At 58.4% G+C, this 16,412-nt stretch overlaps 7 protein-coding genes across 7 annotated transcripts; 5 read left to right on the forward strand and 2 right to left on the reverse strand.

Annotated features, from left to right (window-relative positions):
- The first annotated feature begins 50 nt into the window (after positions 1-50).
- B0H18DRAFT_929856 (uncharacterized protein) lies at positions 51-2,439 on the forward strand. Its single transcript, XM_048041694.1, has 6 exons — positions 51-553; positions 622-1,199; positions 1,266-1,495; positions 1,564-1,960; positions 2,022-2,241; positions 2,302-2,439. The coding sequence occupies exons 1-5, from the start codon at positions 207-209 to the stop codon at positions 2,096-2,098; spliced, it is 1,629 nt and encodes a 542-aa protein (XP_047896622.1). The 5' UTR covers positions 51-206; the 3' UTR covers positions 2,099-2,241; positions 2,302-2,439.
- Positions 2,440-2,900: 461 nt separating this feature from the next.
- B0H18DRAFT_105443 (uncharacterized protein) lies at positions 2,901-6,268 on the forward strand. Its single transcript, XM_048031028.1, has 3 exons — positions 2,901-3,155; positions 3,208-3,258; positions 3,353-6,268. The coding sequence occupies exons 1-3, from the start codon at positions 3,039-3,041 to the stop codon at positions 6,116-6,118; spliced, it is 2,934 nt and encodes a 977-aa protein (XP_047896623.1). The 5' UTR covers positions 2,901-3,038; the 3' UTR covers positions 6,119-6,268.
- An 802-nt stretch (positions 6,269-7,070) lies between these two features.
- Positions 7,071-8,316, forward strand: B0H18DRAFT_1083603 (RabGAP/TBC; the record flags this gene model as incomplete). Its single annotated transcript, XM_048031682.1, has 3 exons — positions 7,071-7,831; positions 7,889-7,962; positions 8,021-8,316. The coding sequence occupies 3 exons, from the start codon at positions 7,071-7,073 to the stop codon at positions 8,314-8,316; spliced, it is 1,131 nt and encodes a 376-aa protein (XP_047896624.1).
- Positions 8,317-9,271: 955 nt separating this feature from the next.
- On the forward strand, positions 9,272-12,029 carry B0H18DRAFT_1142225 (amidase signature domain-containing protein; the record flags this gene model as incomplete). The annotated part of the gene is made up of 10 exons (XM_048035651.1): positions 9,272-9,430; positions 9,483-9,527; positions 9,579-9,768; positions 9,830-9,931; positions 9,983-10,089; positions 10,145-10,298; positions 10,370-10,746; positions 10,804-10,934; positions 11,001-11,164; positions 11,303-12,029. 10 exons carry the CDS (start codon positions 9,272-9,274, stop codon positions 11,536-11,538), a joined length of 1,665 nt encoding a protein of 554 aa, XP_047896625.1. The 3' UTR covers positions 11,539-12,029.
- Positions 11,649-13,770, reverse strand: B0H18DRAFT_929864 (kinase-like domain-containing protein). The gene is made up of 6 exons (XM_048041695.1): positions 13,346-13,770; positions 12,935-13,290; positions 12,672-12,881; positions 12,492-12,610; positions 12,266-12,431; positions 11,649-12,207 (listed from the first exon to the last, which is right to left on the reverse strand). The coding sequence occupies exons 1-6, from the start codon at positions 13,552-13,554 to the stop codon at positions 12,005-12,007; spliced, it is 1,263 nt and encodes a 420-aa protein (XP_047896626.1). The 5' UTR covers positions 13,555-13,770; the 3' UTR covers positions 11,649-12,004.
- Positions 13,771-14,111: 341 nt separating this feature from the next.
- B0H18DRAFT_991429 (40S ribosomal protein S17) lies at positions 14,112-15,302 on the reverse strand (the record flags this gene model as incomplete). The annotated part of the gene is made up of 5 exons (XM_048045060.1): positions 15,110-15,302; positions 14,996-15,051; positions 14,885-14,939; positions 14,633-14,833; positions 14,112-14,556 (listed from the first exon to the last, which is right to left on the reverse strand). Coding segments are annotated over exons 1-5 (421 nt in total), but the record flags the coding sequence as incomplete, so codon positions are not given.
- Positions 15,303-15,552: 250 nt separating this feature from the next.
- On the forward strand, positions 15,553-16,369 carry B0H18DRAFT_1116530 (ribosomal protein S15a; the record flags this gene model as incomplete). The annotated part of the gene is made up of 5 exons (XM_048033443.1): positions 15,553-15,573; positions 15,643-15,654; positions 15,709-15,808; positions 16,058-16,236; positions 16,289-16,369. 5 exons carry the CDS (start codon positions 15,553-15,555, stop codon positions 16,367-16,369), a joined length of 393 nt encoding a protein of 130 aa, XP_047896628.1.
- Between the last annotated feature and the right edge of the window lie 43 nt (positions 16,370-16,412).

A 16,412-nucleotide genomic window follows, 5' to 3' on the forward strand; every position in this document is an offset into this window, starting at 1 on the left:
GGTCATTGGCAACCGGTTGCGGGACTTGCGTGGTCTGTTGCTTACTTGAATGGCACAATTGCTCACAATTCGAATGGTGTGGTACAATAACCTACGTTACAGGGAAGCGCAGCAACTGACAACAACGAGAGGCTGACGCAGGCATACTTACTTGCGAAGCGCGTCCGAGCTGTGCTGCATGTGGGCGACGATTTGGACATGTGCATATGCGGCTGACAGTGGGCTCGATCTTGAAGAGGATGACACGACGAACGAACTTGAACGTTAACCAGCAGTGTGGCGTCTACCATCGACTGCCGCTGCATGCTCCGAGCCCCTTGTCGAGCTGTCCGTTACTCTCGGTGTCCGGTGAGGCTGACAAGTCCACTCGCTTCTGTCTTGGTCTTCGACAGAGCATCACGTCTGTGTGTCACCACCCGTCGCGGTCGATGCCCCGTCTAGCCATGCGTTCACCGACACCCCGAGGATCAGACTCGAGCGACGAGGACGAACAAGACAATTGGCCCACTAGCACGCAGACCATGGCGACCGCCCGAGCGTTCATCCAAGAGTGGTACGCGTCCGCCTCCACGCCCTGCACGCCGTCGACCTTCACACTGACCGCACCCACACTCCACGCAGCGCCGCCGCTCGCCTCCCGACCCTCCTCCTCCCCGACAAAGACGCCGACGGCCTCTGCTCTGCCCTCATCCTCCACCACACCCTCACCGCGCTCGGCCTCCCGCCCGCGCTCATCCACACCCACTTCGTCGCAAAGGGCGCGAACGTCCACGCACCCGCGGAGCGCGCGCGGCTCAAGGAGCTCGTGCCCAGGCCGCGCTTCGTCCTCGTTGCGGACCAGGGGAGCCGTGCGGGGCCTGCGATACTCCCCGGCGAGGGCGAGGAAGAAGAGGCGAGGACGTTGATCGTGGACCACCACCTCGCGGAGGGGTTCCCGCAAGGAGCGACGGTGCTCTCCGCGGCGCGGTGCGACCCCGTCGCGACGTCCTCGACACTAGCGTACCTCCTCTGCGAGCCGCTCGTCCGCGGGGTCGCGTCAAAGGAGGTGAGGGAGCGTATGGAGTGGCTCTGCGTGCTCGGGACGATGGGCGACCTCGGTGCCGGCCACAAGTGGGAGAGGCCGTGGCCGGATATGAGCGCGTGTGCGCGGAGGTGGACGAAGAAGGCGCTGGGGGAGGCGGTTGCGTTGGTGAATGCACGTGAGTAGCCGCGGTCGCGGGGCGCTGTCGTTGTGGATGTGTGGACTGACGGCGCCGTGGATGTAGCACGGAGGACGGCGCAGTATGACGTCCGGACGGCGTGGGAGGCCTTGCTTGCTTGCGGTCCGGCGCAGATCGTGTCTGGCGCGTCGGGGAACATGCATATACGGAGGCTGCACGAGGCTCGCGTCGAGATCCGCACGGAGACGGAGCGGTGCGGGCATACAGCACCGACCTTCTCTGGGGACGGCCGCGTCGCTCTAGTCCGAATACAGAGTGAGGCGCAGGTGCACCCCGTAAGTCGTCCTGGTATCTCGAGGGAAGTGGACGTACTGATATCTGGCAACGAACGCCGTGCGCACAGCTGATCGCGACGCGCTGGGCGTCGACCCTCAAGTCGGCCCGCCTGCAGATCGTCATCTGCGGCAACGGCGCGTACCTTCCCGGCGCTGGGATGACCAACTTTGCGTGCCGCATTGCGCGCTGCGCCTTACCTTCGCCCGCTGCCAAGGGCACTTCGTCGTCGTCGAAGCGGAAATCTGTAGGTACTGGGAATGAGGACAAGTGCGGAGAGCGAGCCGGAGGTGAGATCAACATACCGGACATTCTCCGGGAGTACGCGTCGCGCGTATCAGGCCTCACTGAGAGCATGGGCGAGGACTTTGCGCGCGGCCACGCGCAGGCAAGCGGGGGTATCGTGAAGGATGAGGACTTTGAGAGGCTGTGGCAGGTGATGCGGGATTCGCAAGCAGATGACTCAGGTAAGCATTTGTTGCGGTTTTGAAGGTGGGAGCCTGACCTGACGGTGGGGTTCTGCATCAGGACCCCCGAGGAAGAGAAAGAAAATCGAGACAGTGCAGATGAATACATTGGAGGGTTGGATCAAGAGACGAGAATGAGTCGGATGTTCTGCGTGGCCTGTCAACGTGAGCTTCGAGTTACTACCCGTACTTAAACGGGTCAATCGAGTGGCGAAGCGATGCAGTGCCCTTGAGAGCCGTCGAACGCGCCCTGACGTGAACTGAGGACGCTTCCGTGATAGCTACAAAAGACGAAAGTATTAAGGATGCGAAAAGTCGAGACTGTTGCCTATGTACTCAGCTGTTTCGTTTTGCTGGATAGGTGTGAGAGCTGAACGTAGAAAAGTATGAGCAGTGATCATTAGTATCCTCTGGCAAGTAAACCGTCCACAAGGAGAACACTGGAGTAATTCTTCGAAGTATTCGCAAACTGTTCTCTGAGTTGTAGCGGCCCTGTATTTCCTGTTGCGGCAGTCGACGTTCACGTTCAAGAATCAGAAGTTCTTGACTGACGCACACGGTGTGATTTGCCCGAAAGTGGTGTATTGCCTCGCAGAGGAGCGAAGTGACTGTCTACCATGCGACCGACATTCGCAACAGACCAGCACTTCGAAGAAATGAGCTAAGTACAACCGTGCGTTAAGCTCAGGAGCGCCGGGGATGCTTACATAATAGGCGGCCCAGGCGAAGAGAGCTTAGCGGGGGCGAGGCCGTTTCGTCTTCTCCTCGCTGCACGCCTCGTTGTGCACGCTGGCAGACATAGCGACCTCGCTCCCCTCCGACATCGTCCTCGGTGTGGCCGACACCGCCTCCACTCCTTTGCTTCCGCTGCCCCTGCCTGCCTGATCGTGCCTCGCCCAGGACCCAGACACTTCGCCGCTGTCGTGCCTAGCGCAGCGCTATCCTCAACAGTCACTCTAGCCGCCTACGCCCGACGACTGCGCTTTGCTCCCACTGTGGCTCCCAGCGCAAACTCGACTTTGTCTTCATCTTCAATTTCGTCTTTTTTTCTGCGTGTTGTGTATGGCTTGCCGTTGATATGGATGCAACTGAACTCGGTCGCTGGTCGCGATTTGCTGCCAAGGGTGGCATTGGCAAATGCACTGCCCTCCAGGACTACGTTGCAGAGGAACCCGAAGACCTCATGTTCATGAAGGTACCGTGCGTGTTCACACGTGTGAACAACGTCTGACTTCGGAGTACCTCAGGACGATGAGATCACCGTACTCTTGCAGCTGGCCGACGAGGATGTCTTCCTGGTGAGTCGATTGGTGCAACAGGGTGACTGTTTCATGCGCAGCTCAATCCTTGCATTCTGCTCTGTGACATGGACTCACACATACGGCACTGCAGGGCTACTGTGAGGGTGTCATAGGTCGCTTCCGCGGCTCCTTCGTCCGCTTCCACAGCCGTCTCAAGAAACCCGTCATGACCAAGCGTTCATCCTCGGGCCACTCCATCTCACCCTCCCATCGCCCTCGCTCACGCTCCCAGAGCCGCCCCTCATCCTCCCAAAGCGCAGTCACTCTCGCCGCTCGCGACGTCGTGTCCCCGCCCGTTCCGTTCCAAGCGTCCCCGGCCGCCTCCCGCGCGAGCAGTCCCAGGATGAGCCTCAGCGTGAGCGGCTCGAGTAGCATCATGACGGAGATGGATAGCATGGGCTCGACGGGGAGCGTCGCCAAGTTCAGACCTTCGAGCTCGATCAGTTCGGTGCGCGCGCTCGAGCCGCTGAGCAAGGTGCGTTCCATGGAGGAAGGCCCACACCCGCCAGAGCGCTCTACGAGCTACTCGTCCTCGCGGTCGGCTACGCTCGAGACGGCTCCGCCCACCACCCCAGCCACGCTGTCCCCGGACGAGGAAGAGTACACCGTACGCATAGCGGTCCACTCGCGTGACCACCCTGAGCAGCTCTCACCCGTCGTCCGTGAGTCCGTACTATTTGGAGACGAGGAGGAGGGCAGTGGGCAGGCCCTTACGCCTGGCCCTATGACGAGTCCGCTCAACATCCGCAAGTCCCCGTCGGCGACCTCACCGCAGCCTCCGCCCTCCCCGATCCGGTCAGACATCAGCTCGGATATCAGTCCACGGTCGTTCTCGTTCGATGTGGACGGTACAGAGGATAGCAGCCGTCTCTCGCTGGACATGTCCGCCGGCGTTGAAGGTATCGGCTTGTCTTTGCTCCAGGGCTTCCTCAGCGGGGGTGCGAACGGCGACGACGACGCGTCGATCCTGAGCAGCAGGAGCGGGGCGAATACGCCCCATCGCGACGATGCAGCAGACGACCGCCAGTCTGTCGCTTCTACAGTCAACATCGACGGTCGCCTCGCAGACAGCCCGCGCTCTGCCACGCAATCCGTCTCGCACTACTCCCGCTCGCCATCTCCCTCCGTCCCGGCTCCTGCATCGCCCACCTCCCCGTTACCATCACCGCATGAGTTCGACCCGCCAAACCCGCCGTACGCGCGCCACTCGCAGCGCAGCTCTATGCACTCCCTCAAGTCGATGCGCTCCCTCCAGTCCCTCCGCCCGTCGCTTGCGGGCTCCGAGAACAGCGGTGGCTCCGGCTCCGGCTGGGAGGGCGACATCTACGACGACTACCGCTACTCGCGCTTCTCGATGGCGAGCAAGATGTCGAGGCTCTCTCAGGGGTCGATCAAGCCCACGGGCGACATCCCGCCAGTGCCGAGTGACCACCTGGCGTCGAGATTGAACATGGAGAGCAGTGTGAGAGTGTCGGAGGAGTTGGATAGGGGGGCGCAGCTGCCGGCCGCGGTAGTTGTGAGCTCGGAGAGTGGGACGATCACGAGTGAGCTTCCGACGGCTGAGGAAGCGCAGACGTCCGAACGGGGCGCGACGCTGAAGGATAAGGACCGGCCGTCGCCGCTGTCGCTTCAGGATAGGGATACAGGTCACAACAACTTGCGGTACAGCAGCACTAGCACGGGGGAGGGGCCCTCGCCCCTCCTCCATGCATCGTTTGGCTCACCGACGCAGAGCGCGACCCCGAGAACACCGGCCTCTCCGAATACGCCGGCATCCGTAGACTCGTTCGTCTCTCCTCCACCCGGATCTCCGGGTCGTGATGTGTTTAGTGGGCTGTCACCGCCGCGGGACGTCGACGTGCGAAGGGTATCTGGACAAGCTATCGTGGTCGAAGACGACGAGGAGCCGCCGTTCATGAACGGCCCTGCGTCGCCCACGTCTCCGCGAGACCAGTCGGCGTTTGCGTCAACAAAAGCTAGGGAGGCAGCCGAGCGCGCCATGTCGCCGTCCAACGAGCCCGCGCCTCCGCCGTATGCTATCTCCGGACCGTCACGGCCGATGCAGTATGCGCTGTCTCCGCCACCACAGCAGGGACCGCCACTGCTGCGCACCCGCTCGACGAACCAGCCGCCTGTGGACCCTGCCTCCCGTCAATCGCTCTTCATGCCTCACCCTCACGCACCAAAACCAGCGCAAGTGCCTGCGGGTCCGATGTATGGTCGTCAGCCTGCTCCCTTCCAGCCGCCCCAGCAGTACAACGGCCCACCACCTAACTCCGCCATCCAGATCATACACACCTTGCTGAGCCAACAGCAGCAGGGAAGACGGCCCGGTGGCGCGTCGACGATCTACGCACGGTTCGACAGGGATCTCATTACCTCCACTGGACCGGTGCCGATTTCGTTCACGTTGGAGCCTCAGATGAACATCCCGGCGAACAGACCGGTTATGTACAACCACGGTCCTGGTAGCCGGGCGGGATCGCCTGCAGCAGGAATTTCACGCGTCGGAACGCCGCTAGATCCCTCTCCGTACGACGTAGCCGCAACTATGGCTCAAGGTTCAAGTCTGGCGAGGTCAGCGACGGCCTCACCTGGAGTCGCTGGTTTGGTTCGCACGGCTTCTTCTGGTGTTGGCTCCAATCTGGCACGGTCTGCGACGGCGTCACCGAAACCTGTCAATTCCCCTCCCCAAGTACAGGGCGAGTTTGGGCGTCCAGACTCGGTCAGCAGTGGTAAGGCCATACCAAGGCCCAACTTCTTCCCTAAATCAGGCACGCCTCGGCCTCGCTCGCGCTCCTTCTCGGGGTTCGACTCACCGATCGCAGAGGTAGTCATGCCCGAAGGAAACAGGTGAGTGTCTTCGCCATGCGTCTGTATGAGGGGGGTTAACGTCCGTCAGTTCCAAGGACGGGCCGTCGGCTGCCCAGCTGTCATCTGTTGCACTCGTCACCAAAAGGTCGAAATCTGCTACTGCTACACCCGCAGCAGCGACTTCTCCAGTATCTGTGCCTACACCTCAACGGGCTACGCTCTCGCATACGTCCTCCGTTGTCAGAGGTGTCCAAAGACCCTCTCCTCTGTCCCTATCTCAGAACAACGTCGTGGCAGGCTCTGCCTCTCCTGCGTCTGCCAATGCACCGTTCGCGGGGCGTCCTATGCTGATCCCTGCTGCATCCTCAGCTCCGGGTTCGCCTGTCTCCCGAGCGACCTTCGATCGCAACGGAACAACCAGTCCGCTCCAGCAACGGGATGTCCCGACAGGAGGTTCGTCCGTTCGTCACCAATCGACGGCGACCCTAAAGTCTGAACATTCAGCATCTCCATCTAGCCCTCCATCGTCTCCAAGGTCTCCTGCATCGCCGCGATCATCATTTCCAGTAATACGACACAGTCGGTCGTCTATTCTGCCGGGCACCAAGACTGCGCGGGGGGACCCGGCACTCCCACCCTCGCCCCGTGCGCAGGTCGCCCCGGGGCGCTCATCTATAGAGAGCAGTAACACACCACCACGTCCATCTGTGGAGAGCAGTGCGTCGCGCCAGTCGGCAGACAGCATCGGCTTGCGCCGCCCATCCCAGTTATCAATGGCAATGAAAGTTTCTTCACACCCCCCTGATGTGTCGGAATCCAGCTCTGGCTTGTCGGCGCGTGTCCCATCGCTGCGGTCCGCAGTATCCTCATCCGGCTTGCGCGTGCAGATGCCGAGTGAGCGTCCGCTATTGCAACCCAGCGAGCGCAGCCCGGCATCCAGCGTGTTCTCATTTGAGACACCTGTTGAACAGAAAGTACACGTGTCCGTCAAGGACATGGACTTTGAGTTGGTTGCCCCGGCGGTGCCGCGCTCGCCATTGGCGACAAGCAGCGCGGACTCCTTGCTCGCACCGCCTGCCAATGCGGATGCCAAGAGCGTAATCGATGCAAGCCCCCTAAGCATGAGGCGGCCGTCGTCCGACAAATCGGTAGAAGACAGAGTTGCCAAGGTAACCGATGCTGCGGAGATCGAGGCGCACCGTCAACGAGAGCTGAGATGGATCTCTGCATTGACCTCGACATCTCCGTCCCAGGCACGCAAGGCGAAGCGCATCCGGAAGTTGGTCCTTGAGGGCGTTCCGGCGTCTGTGCGTTATCAGGTGTGGGCGCTCCTCACCGACAGCAAGGCGAAGCGGATGGAGGGGTTATATGCACGGCTAGGCCAAAGGGAGAGAGTTGCACCCATCTCCAACATCGAACAGGATGCGCAACGTATTTTCCATGATCAGCCGTTGCTCGACCAGTCACTCGTTAACGTTCTCCAGGCTTACCTGACGATGGTACCAGACGTGCAGTACACGAAGGGGCTCGCTATGATCGCTGGCCAGCTTATACTGCAGTCTCCCGAGGAGGATGCGTTCTGGACATTTGTGACGATGATGGACTCACATATCCGTCCCTACTACTCCCCGCAGCCGATCCTGCTAGACATCGACTCTTCATTGTTCTCGAAGGCGATGGAGAACAACGACGCTCCGCTGGCTCAGAGAATCCTTGTGGAGATGGCGATACCCCCCATCTGCATATGCCGACCGTGGTACGCACGGTGTTAATCAGTTTCGTGGGATTGCTGACTGACGACAATTGTCATCAGGTTCACTGCGCTATTTGCGGACGCGTTTCCCACCGATCTCCTCCTTCGCGTCTGGGATGTCTTCTTGTTCGAAGGTATGTTGCTTCTGGAATTGATCGTATGCCGAGTACGCCGAGCTCACAACATCCGTAGGGGTTTCTTTCCTCTTCCGCGTAGGTCTGGCCGTCATTTCAAGCTGTCGCCAGTCGCTCCTACAGTGCCGAGGCCAAGAGTCGTTGCTTGCCATCCTCGCGCACCCTCCACCGCATTGCCTACCGCCCACTCCGGATGCCTTCATCGAACTAGCCTTCTCCGTTAAACTCCGGGACGAGGATATTTATAAGCAGCGCAATAAACTCGAGGCGCAACTCAAGCGCCAGGTGCAAGCTCGTTCTCAGTTATCTGCCTCTAGAGTCTCGACGCCAACTATCTCATTGCCGCGCAGCTGAACCTCGCTCATGGACGTGTGTTGTGTATACCCCGCTCGTTACAATAGACCTAAAGGTAATATACTGTCGCAGTCGCTCAATGTGCTATCATAGTGTTATGTCGCTTCCACTACAATTGTCCGCTCTTCCGTTCCACTCAGAGTATGCCATGACGTATATACATGTTATTGATCATGACCATCCACTCACGGTTTATCCTGTTTGACCCCCATGCATATAGATTGCAGTTGTCGCGTCTTCACGGCCTTTACAGCGTGTACCACCTGCCTTCGCAGCTTTGTGTGACGCCACCGGCATCTATGAGTCCCGTGCCAAGTAACGACGACGATAGGCGTCGCAAATAATTCGACCTCAGTGGCATCGCGGACATCGCGTCGTAACAGGCTTCCGACGCACTTTGGAAGAGGGTTGGTAAGCAGCTATCCGCCGATCCTTGATTGTCCAGCCGCTAACGTCAATGAACTGTTTGAACTCGCTCGTACCTCGGCTTTCAGACAGTGAGCATTCTGCTCGACCGTACTGCGGGTGCCCTCGGCCTATTCAATAGCAGTTTACATCACACAGATACTCCCGACACTCTGCACGAATATGCAGGAAATTCTCATCCTATCGCTTCGTAGACGTTTGAACCATTGCACCTACCCGACCGCTGACTCGCTACACTGATTCCCTACTCGAGGACTAACTCTTGGCTGCCGGGACCAATGACGGCCCAGGCTCGTGACCAAGCCACCAGTGGGAAATCTCGAGGTCGTGTGCATTCGCAGGAACGCACCTCCTCCTGCGTCCGAGCGAGATAACGGACCGTGGTACGTACGCATGCTCAGGCTATTTGTGGACAGTCTTCAAGGAGGCATAAAAGGTCTACCTATCGTATCTGCGAGGGTCGAGGACGTCGCTTGGACCACCTCGAATGCCTGCGGCTCTGCTCCGACCTTCGAAGATGCTGCCCTTCATGCGAGCTTGGTTCCTTGCCTGTTTTCTTGCACTCATCACACTGCAGGCGGCCGTACTTGCAGCACGGCTATCTGCTAGGTCTCTCTTGCCCGAGCAACGCATCGCTATCAGGGAATCCCTGCCGGATCTGTACGAGGCATCAGTTGTTGAACTGCAAGTACGTCGCGTCATTTTGACTTGCCACAACTTCTAAGTAAAAAATACTGTAGGCCGGTCTGCAATCCGGATTATTCACTAGTGTAGACCTCGTCAATGTGAGTGCATGTGTCTTTCGACTTGTATGTGCACACACATACATGTCGTAGGCCTATTTCGCGCGCATCGAGGAAGTCAATCTACAGGGCCCAATACTCCGTGCTGTCATCGAGACGAACCCATCTGCGCTAGCGCAGGCGGCCGCTCTGGACGCAGAGCGGCTCGAGACCGGTCCCCGCAGCTTGCTACATGGCATACCGGTACTGGTGAAGGATAATATTGCTACGATTGCCTCCGAGGGTAAGGCAGGACAGAACGGTCGTCCAGTTGCACAGACTATAGCTGAACATGAGATATGCAGGAATGAACACAACGGCTGGATCGTACAGTCTGCTTGGCTCTGTTGTCCCCGCTGAAGCTGGTGTCATCACAAAGCTTCGCGCCGCCGGAGCGATCATTCTGGGTAAGTACTCATCCGCATGTTTCTCTGTATGGTGCCCACGACGACTTGCAGGCAAGGCCAACTTGTCTGAGTTCGCCCATTTCCGAGGCAACCTGGCCTCAGGCTGGTCCGGCAGGGGCGGTCAATGCACGAATGCGTACTTCCCTCATGCCGACCCCGTATGTTTCCCTCTGAACCGTCTGAGTGTGGAGAAAACGCTTACATCGCAAACAGTGTGGTTCGTCTGCGGGCTCTGCCGTCGCTGCATCCATCGGGCTGGCAGCAGTTACCCTCGGTACTGAGACAGACGGAAGTATCACCTGCCCCGCAAACCAAAATAACCTCGCGGGAATCAAGCCGTCAGTAGGGCTCACGTCTCGTGCAGGAGGTTCGTCATGTCCCATCCGTCTCCAGTCCTGCCATGCGGCCTTTGACTCGTATCTTCGTTTGTCCGGCTAGTCATCCCTATCTCCGAACACCAGGACACCGTCGGACCCCTAACGCGCTCCATGGCCGACGCCGCAATCGTGCTCTCCGTCATAGCAGGCCCGGACCCGAACGACAACTTCACGCTCGCTCAGCCGTCCCCCGTCCCCGACTACACGCTCGCGCTCGACCGGAACGCGTTCGCGGGCAAACGCATCGGCGTCCCTCGCGCGGTGTTCTTGAACGACTCGATCACGGGGAACGACCCGTACGTGAATGAGGTGTTCGAGGCTGCGTTGGAGGTTATGAAGGCCCTTGGCGCGACGGTGGTGGACCCGGCAGACTTGCCGAGTGCAGAAGCGATTGCGACGTCGAATAATGAGTCGACAGTGCTGGATACGGATTTCAAGGTCTGTCTCCTCGAGCGTGAGGTCTTGATGTACTGATGGGATACGTGGATTTCGCAGATCCAACTCAATGCGTGGTATGAGGGGTTGCTGTCCAACCCATCCGGTGTGCGGTCTCTCGCCGAGCTCATTGCCTTCGACAACGCCAATCCAACTCTGGAAGAGCCTGCAAGGTACACAGACCAGTCGGAGTGAGTCTTCATCACTTTTTAGTGCCAACGTTCCCTGCGAATTGATGGTCCTCATACCTACGCTAGGCTCATTGCCTCCGAAGCAACGACTGGGTTCAACTCAACATACTATGCGGCGCTCGCGTACGACTATGAGATGGGACGGACGAACGGGATCGACGCAGCGCTGGAGATGTACGACCTCGACGCATTGGTTCTCCCCGCGCCAGGCTTCACCACCGTCCCCGCAGGTAAGTGACTGTTCATACGCGTCCATTGTGCTGTATAGCTTGACACCGAATATTGCAGCCATAGCCGGGTACCCGATCGTGACCGGTACGTCGCCTCGGTCGCTCTTCGCACATTAGTAGTGCTGACCCCAACTTCAGTCCCGCTTGGCTTCTATCCCGACAACATCACGATTGGCCTCGCGGGACCGGAGACAGTGTATCCCGCTCCTGGCGTCCCTATCGGCCTGTCCTTCCTCGGTACGGCTTGGAGTGAGTTTGACCTAGTATCGTATGCGTATGCATATGAGCAGCACACGCACACACGTCTCGCGAGGAAGGCGTACGCCGAGGCCATCCCGACAACGCAGTTGTGGGATGTCATTTACGGGGCCTAGGCATATGCTGGCGGGGGACATCGGCGTCGTGGTATCGGATAGGCAGTCTGTCAAAAGACGTTCCAAACGGATGAGTAAAACAGTACTGTTATCCGAAATGATAAGTGTTCGCAGCGAATCTCTTTTTGGCAAGATTAGTATCAGGAACGCTTTCGCCACGATGTCTTCGCGTGCTGCTGTGGGTCCATAGCCAGCGGTCCATGCATGTGGTGATCATAACATAACGTTCATGGAGATCGTTCGATCAAGTGATGATCGAAGCGAGTGTTCATACGAGCTACCACACAGATCAACAGACGACACCGTATGCCTGAATCGGACGTGGAAACCAGGCGCACGTACGTATATGCGGGGGATATCGTTGTTGCCTTCATGTGGAAAAGCGATGCTGTGAACCAATGAAGGACGGAATCTACCGTTGGCCCGTCTCATGCCCCGCTGATCGCAGAATCGGACAATCATGCTGTTACTTGCTGACAGCAGGCGCAGCCAGCCATGGGTCGTCAACGAGCTCTTTCGCCGTGGCCCTCCGCTCTGGTGCAAGTTGCAGACACCGCTTCAGGAAGGCTTCAGCCGCATCGACTTCGTCACCGAGCTCCGAAAACGACTCCAGCAGCTTGCGCAAAGGCCACGTAGGCTCCTCGTGATCCGTAAAATGCGCGAATGTTCCTAATCAAAATCGAAGGGAGGTCATAGTATGCTACAGCACCGCAGAGGAGTGACATACCATCCTGCTTGAAGTATTTGTCTCGATGCTTACAATTCTCCAGTGTAGACGCTTCAAACTGGGCATCAAGAGCTTCAGTCATCCGAGCTAGATGGTCCTCCTCGTAGCTCCACAATCTTTCGCGATTGGGTTCGAAGAGCCAGAATCCGACAAGCCATTCGGTGACCTGCCCAATGCGAAGGTTAAAGTCACGTTCGAAACATGACTGCATGGAACGGAGCCTTACGAGGCAGCCCACGCTCCATATATCCGCAGGAGTGCTCCAGGGATGGCCGAGAATAACTTCGGGTGCCCGGAGGGCGTCGGGCTGGATGAGCTCCTGAAAATGGTGCTCGATCCAGTGCGCTGCATGCCGATGGTATCTCAGCGCGGTCCTTCCATTCGAGAACTGCATTAGCAAACTCACAGTGGCCAACGTCGGCGAGTACGACGTCGAGGTCCCGTTCATGAATGGAGGCATCGACGGACAAGGGCAACACTTGCGAGACGACTGGAACGACTGAGGCGTTGCCCTCGGTTCCACAGTCGTACGTGACTGACGGGTTCTCGGCGAGTTCGTGCGCGACGATGGTGCATAGATCCCGCGGGCGGAAGAGGATGTTGTCGTTCTTGAGATCTGAGAGCTTACACCGTCAACGTGCGCTGTACCGCATCTCATTGCTTCCATACCTGTATGGACTATACCGCACACATCATGCAGATACTCCAAGCCGAGCAAGACTTGCCGTACCACTCGCTTGACTATGCTGGGCGCAACGCGACGATCGTTATCGTCACGCAGCTTGCGGATATAGTCGACGCCATATCCGAGGGCCTCTGTAACGAGACAACGGTGAAGTCCATGTGTACCCCTGATGTCGAAGGCATTCAAGTAGGCGAGGTTATGGCGATAGCCTCGGTGAGCGTGGTCGGCGTTTGCGATCTTCTCTAGCATGCGCTGTTCGTCTGACCTTTGGTCAGGACCGGCCGACAAGGCTTTGGTAGCTTCGCAGGTCAATATCTTGAGCGCGACAAAGCTATCTTGGCTGCTTTCAGAGGTCAGCGGATTATACATCGAGAGAACTCCAACGAGGCGCCTACCCGCGATCCCTTGCAAGCCAGACACTGGAGTATTGGCCCCAGCCGAGCTTGCGTACGATGCAATAGCGACCTCGTTCTAATCGCTGCCCTAATCTCGCAGCAAAATAGCCAGGATTGTCGCGACCGCCTTCCCTCAAGTCCTCCTCTGGAAAGCCACTAACGGAGCCCGCTGAGCTAGAAATGCTGCTGTGAGCGGGAGAAGTTGACATGCCACGGTGCGTGAGGAATGGTGGTGACTGGAGAAAGCAAGGCGTGTACAAGTCGGGATGACGGACGGACGAAGTGTGTATACTCAGGCCACCCGTGCGCTCTAGTGAGGTGCAATAAGGTAGACGTGTTCAGTCTAGGCAGCATTAGGCTATTGCATGGCGCACACGACCAAGTCACAGCGATCCTCAGAACGACGGTCGCGGTCGCGGTTCAAGTCGATCGCCTCAAGCTTCAAGATCAAGTCTCTGCGGCTACGCCACTGGCCTGTGCTATACAGAAACCGGCGCGCGTAGACTCGGAGAACAGATGCAGGTCGAGAACAAAGTCGACTCCAGTACGGAAGACACTGGCCGGTAATGATAAACACATTTGAGACGATTTGACTCACTCTCGGTCCACGCCGTAAGCACCACAATGCCATGGGTGGCTGCTGCTTGTCTCCTACAACAGAACACTTACCATTCCCACCGACCGAGCCACCGTCTCAGACGTCTTTACCCTCGGGGATGCTTCACGAATGCATGCCGCTCGAAAGTTCGAACCTAAATCCTGGTACGAGGATATTTGAACTGTTACACGTGCGAAGTATGCCCCGAGCTTCTCGCATTGCATCAATCGTCCGTTGTCGTTGACCAAGCTCAAGCCCCGTATCGTGATGCCTCCAACACTTACTGCTGGAAGCGCAATCTCTGCATTGACAGAGCGGCCCGGGACATTTGTCGCGAACCATATGCTGCGTGTTGCGATCGAAGTAGCATACAGCGAGAGCATGGGGAGAAAGAGACGACATAACGCGACCGACATGGAATACACTATGCGAGGGGTTTTGTCGGGCGCCTCGATGCGCGTGCAGTGGAGGACGTCCGGTGAACAGGGAGACTTTACCGCCCAGCGCCCGGCACGTTGCGGCGGTCTCGCCGGGGGCCGCGATCGGGGGCCGCGATGACGGGCACGACCACGTTGACAGCAACGGAGTCGAAGTTGAGGGAGCGCAGGAGATCCTACAAAGTGGGCGAGTGAGTCAAGGGATGCGGTTGTACGGACGGGACCGTATGCAAGGTGAAGGACCAAACGCACCTTGGTGTCAGGGTCGACCTCGAGGCCGTTGACGGAGGTGTCGAGGGCGGAGACCTCAGGGACGTAGTTGTCCTTGCGCTCACGCTCCTCCTCCTGGAGCTTGAAGGAAATGCCGCGGACGGGACCCTTCTGGATACGCTTCATCAAGTGGGTCGTGAAGCCAGCGACCTTGTTGCGGAGGCGTTTCGAGGGAACGACAGCCTATAAGATCGCTTCAGCACCAAGTCCTAGCTCGAGTTTATGTGTACGCACAACTTCATCGATGATACGCTTGTTCGTGTGGAAGTCAAGCGTGAGACGCGGGTAGCTGGCGGGCAACGATGAGCCTCTGAAATCGCCGTTACGACGAACGCATGTACTGACTACTTCTCGATGAGCACCCGGGAGGCCCTCTTGGTGGTCTTCGTGCGAACGCGGCCCTACACACAGTGTATATGGTCAGAAATGCGGCGAGTGTGGGGAGACGAGCGAGCAGACCATGTTGGATGATGAGGAGGCGAGAGAGGGCGGAGATGACTTGCGGGTGGCTGGGCTTGCGGCTGGGCTTGCTGGCTGGGGGATGCTCGCCGACGACCGACACAGCGCCAGTGGACGCCGGCAACGCCCGGGTGGCTGCGAGGAACTGTACAGCAGCAGCCACAGCCGCTCGCCCCTGCGCGCCTACCGAGACCCTCTCGCTCGCCGCCGCCGCCCTCCTCAAGACCCTCCAAGGTGAATACGCTCTCCTCGCTGCTGCGCGCGAGCAGAAGAGCACTGGTCGATTGAATTCGCGCGGTCTCTCCGTAGCCTGTCTTCGCCGAAGCTCGTCTTGACTCGTGCTTTCCGTAGCGCGACACTCGGACGAGCGTGTATAGCTTACTCCAGGTCTTTTCTCTTCGCTTTTAGCTCCGGCTCTTCACCGTCTCTCTCGTCTGCCCACCATGGTCCGCGTCTCTGTTTTGGTGCGTCGTCTCTTTCTGCGACTTTGCTTGCGTAGCTTTGGTGGTAACATGTGAATGATGGCATGTTAGAACGACTGCCTGGTGAGTTCAGTTCATAAGTCACAATTTCGGCTAGAGCCTTACACTATTCCGCAGAACAACATTGTCAACGCCGAGCGGCGGGGCAAGCGCCAGGTCCTCGTCCGACCTTCCTCCAAGGTCATCGTCAAGTTCCTCAGCGTCATGCAGCGTCACGGTGAGTCTCCGTCCCTTACCATCGCCGCCTTTCGGCTGCGAATCTTCGGGGTGATAACTACAGTTGACGAGGTCGTGCCTCCACCTGTCTGCTGTTTTAACGCTCCGAGACATCAACGAGCTGTCTGTACATACAACGCACGTCCGGCTTATTCCCACCGGACGTCTGTTCACTTCAGAGACTACATTCTATACGGATTACAGCAAATGCACGGGGTCATATGCTGATGACGTCGGTTCCGTTTTACAGGCTACATCGGCGAGTTCGAGATCGTCGACGACCACCGCTCCGGCAAGATCGTCATCCAGCTCAACGGCCGGCTGAACAAGACGGGTGTCATCTCTCCCCGCTACAACATCCAGGCACCCCAGATTGAGTCGTGGGTGAACTTGCTCCTGCCTGCTCGTGGCTTCGGCATCATCATCCTCGTAAGTTGTCTGTTATACTGTGGGAGTGACCGTGCTAATTGCGGCGGTACAGACGACATCGTCTGGCATCCTCGACCACGAGGAGGCGCGTCGCAAGAACGTCGGTGGCAAGCTGCTGGGCTATGTGTACTAGGGTGTTGTGTATCTACGACGTCGATGCCTTGGGCATCTCTAAA

This window comes from Fomitopsis serialis (assembly GCF_022376445.1).
Source record: "Fomitopsis serialis strain Sig1Antser10 chromosome Unknown B0H18scaffold_14, whole genome shotgun sequence".
Taxonomy (NCBI): domain Eukaryota; kingdom Fungi; phylum Basidiomycota; class Agaricomycetes; order Polyporales; family Fomitopsidaceae; genus Fomitopsis; species Fomitopsis serialis.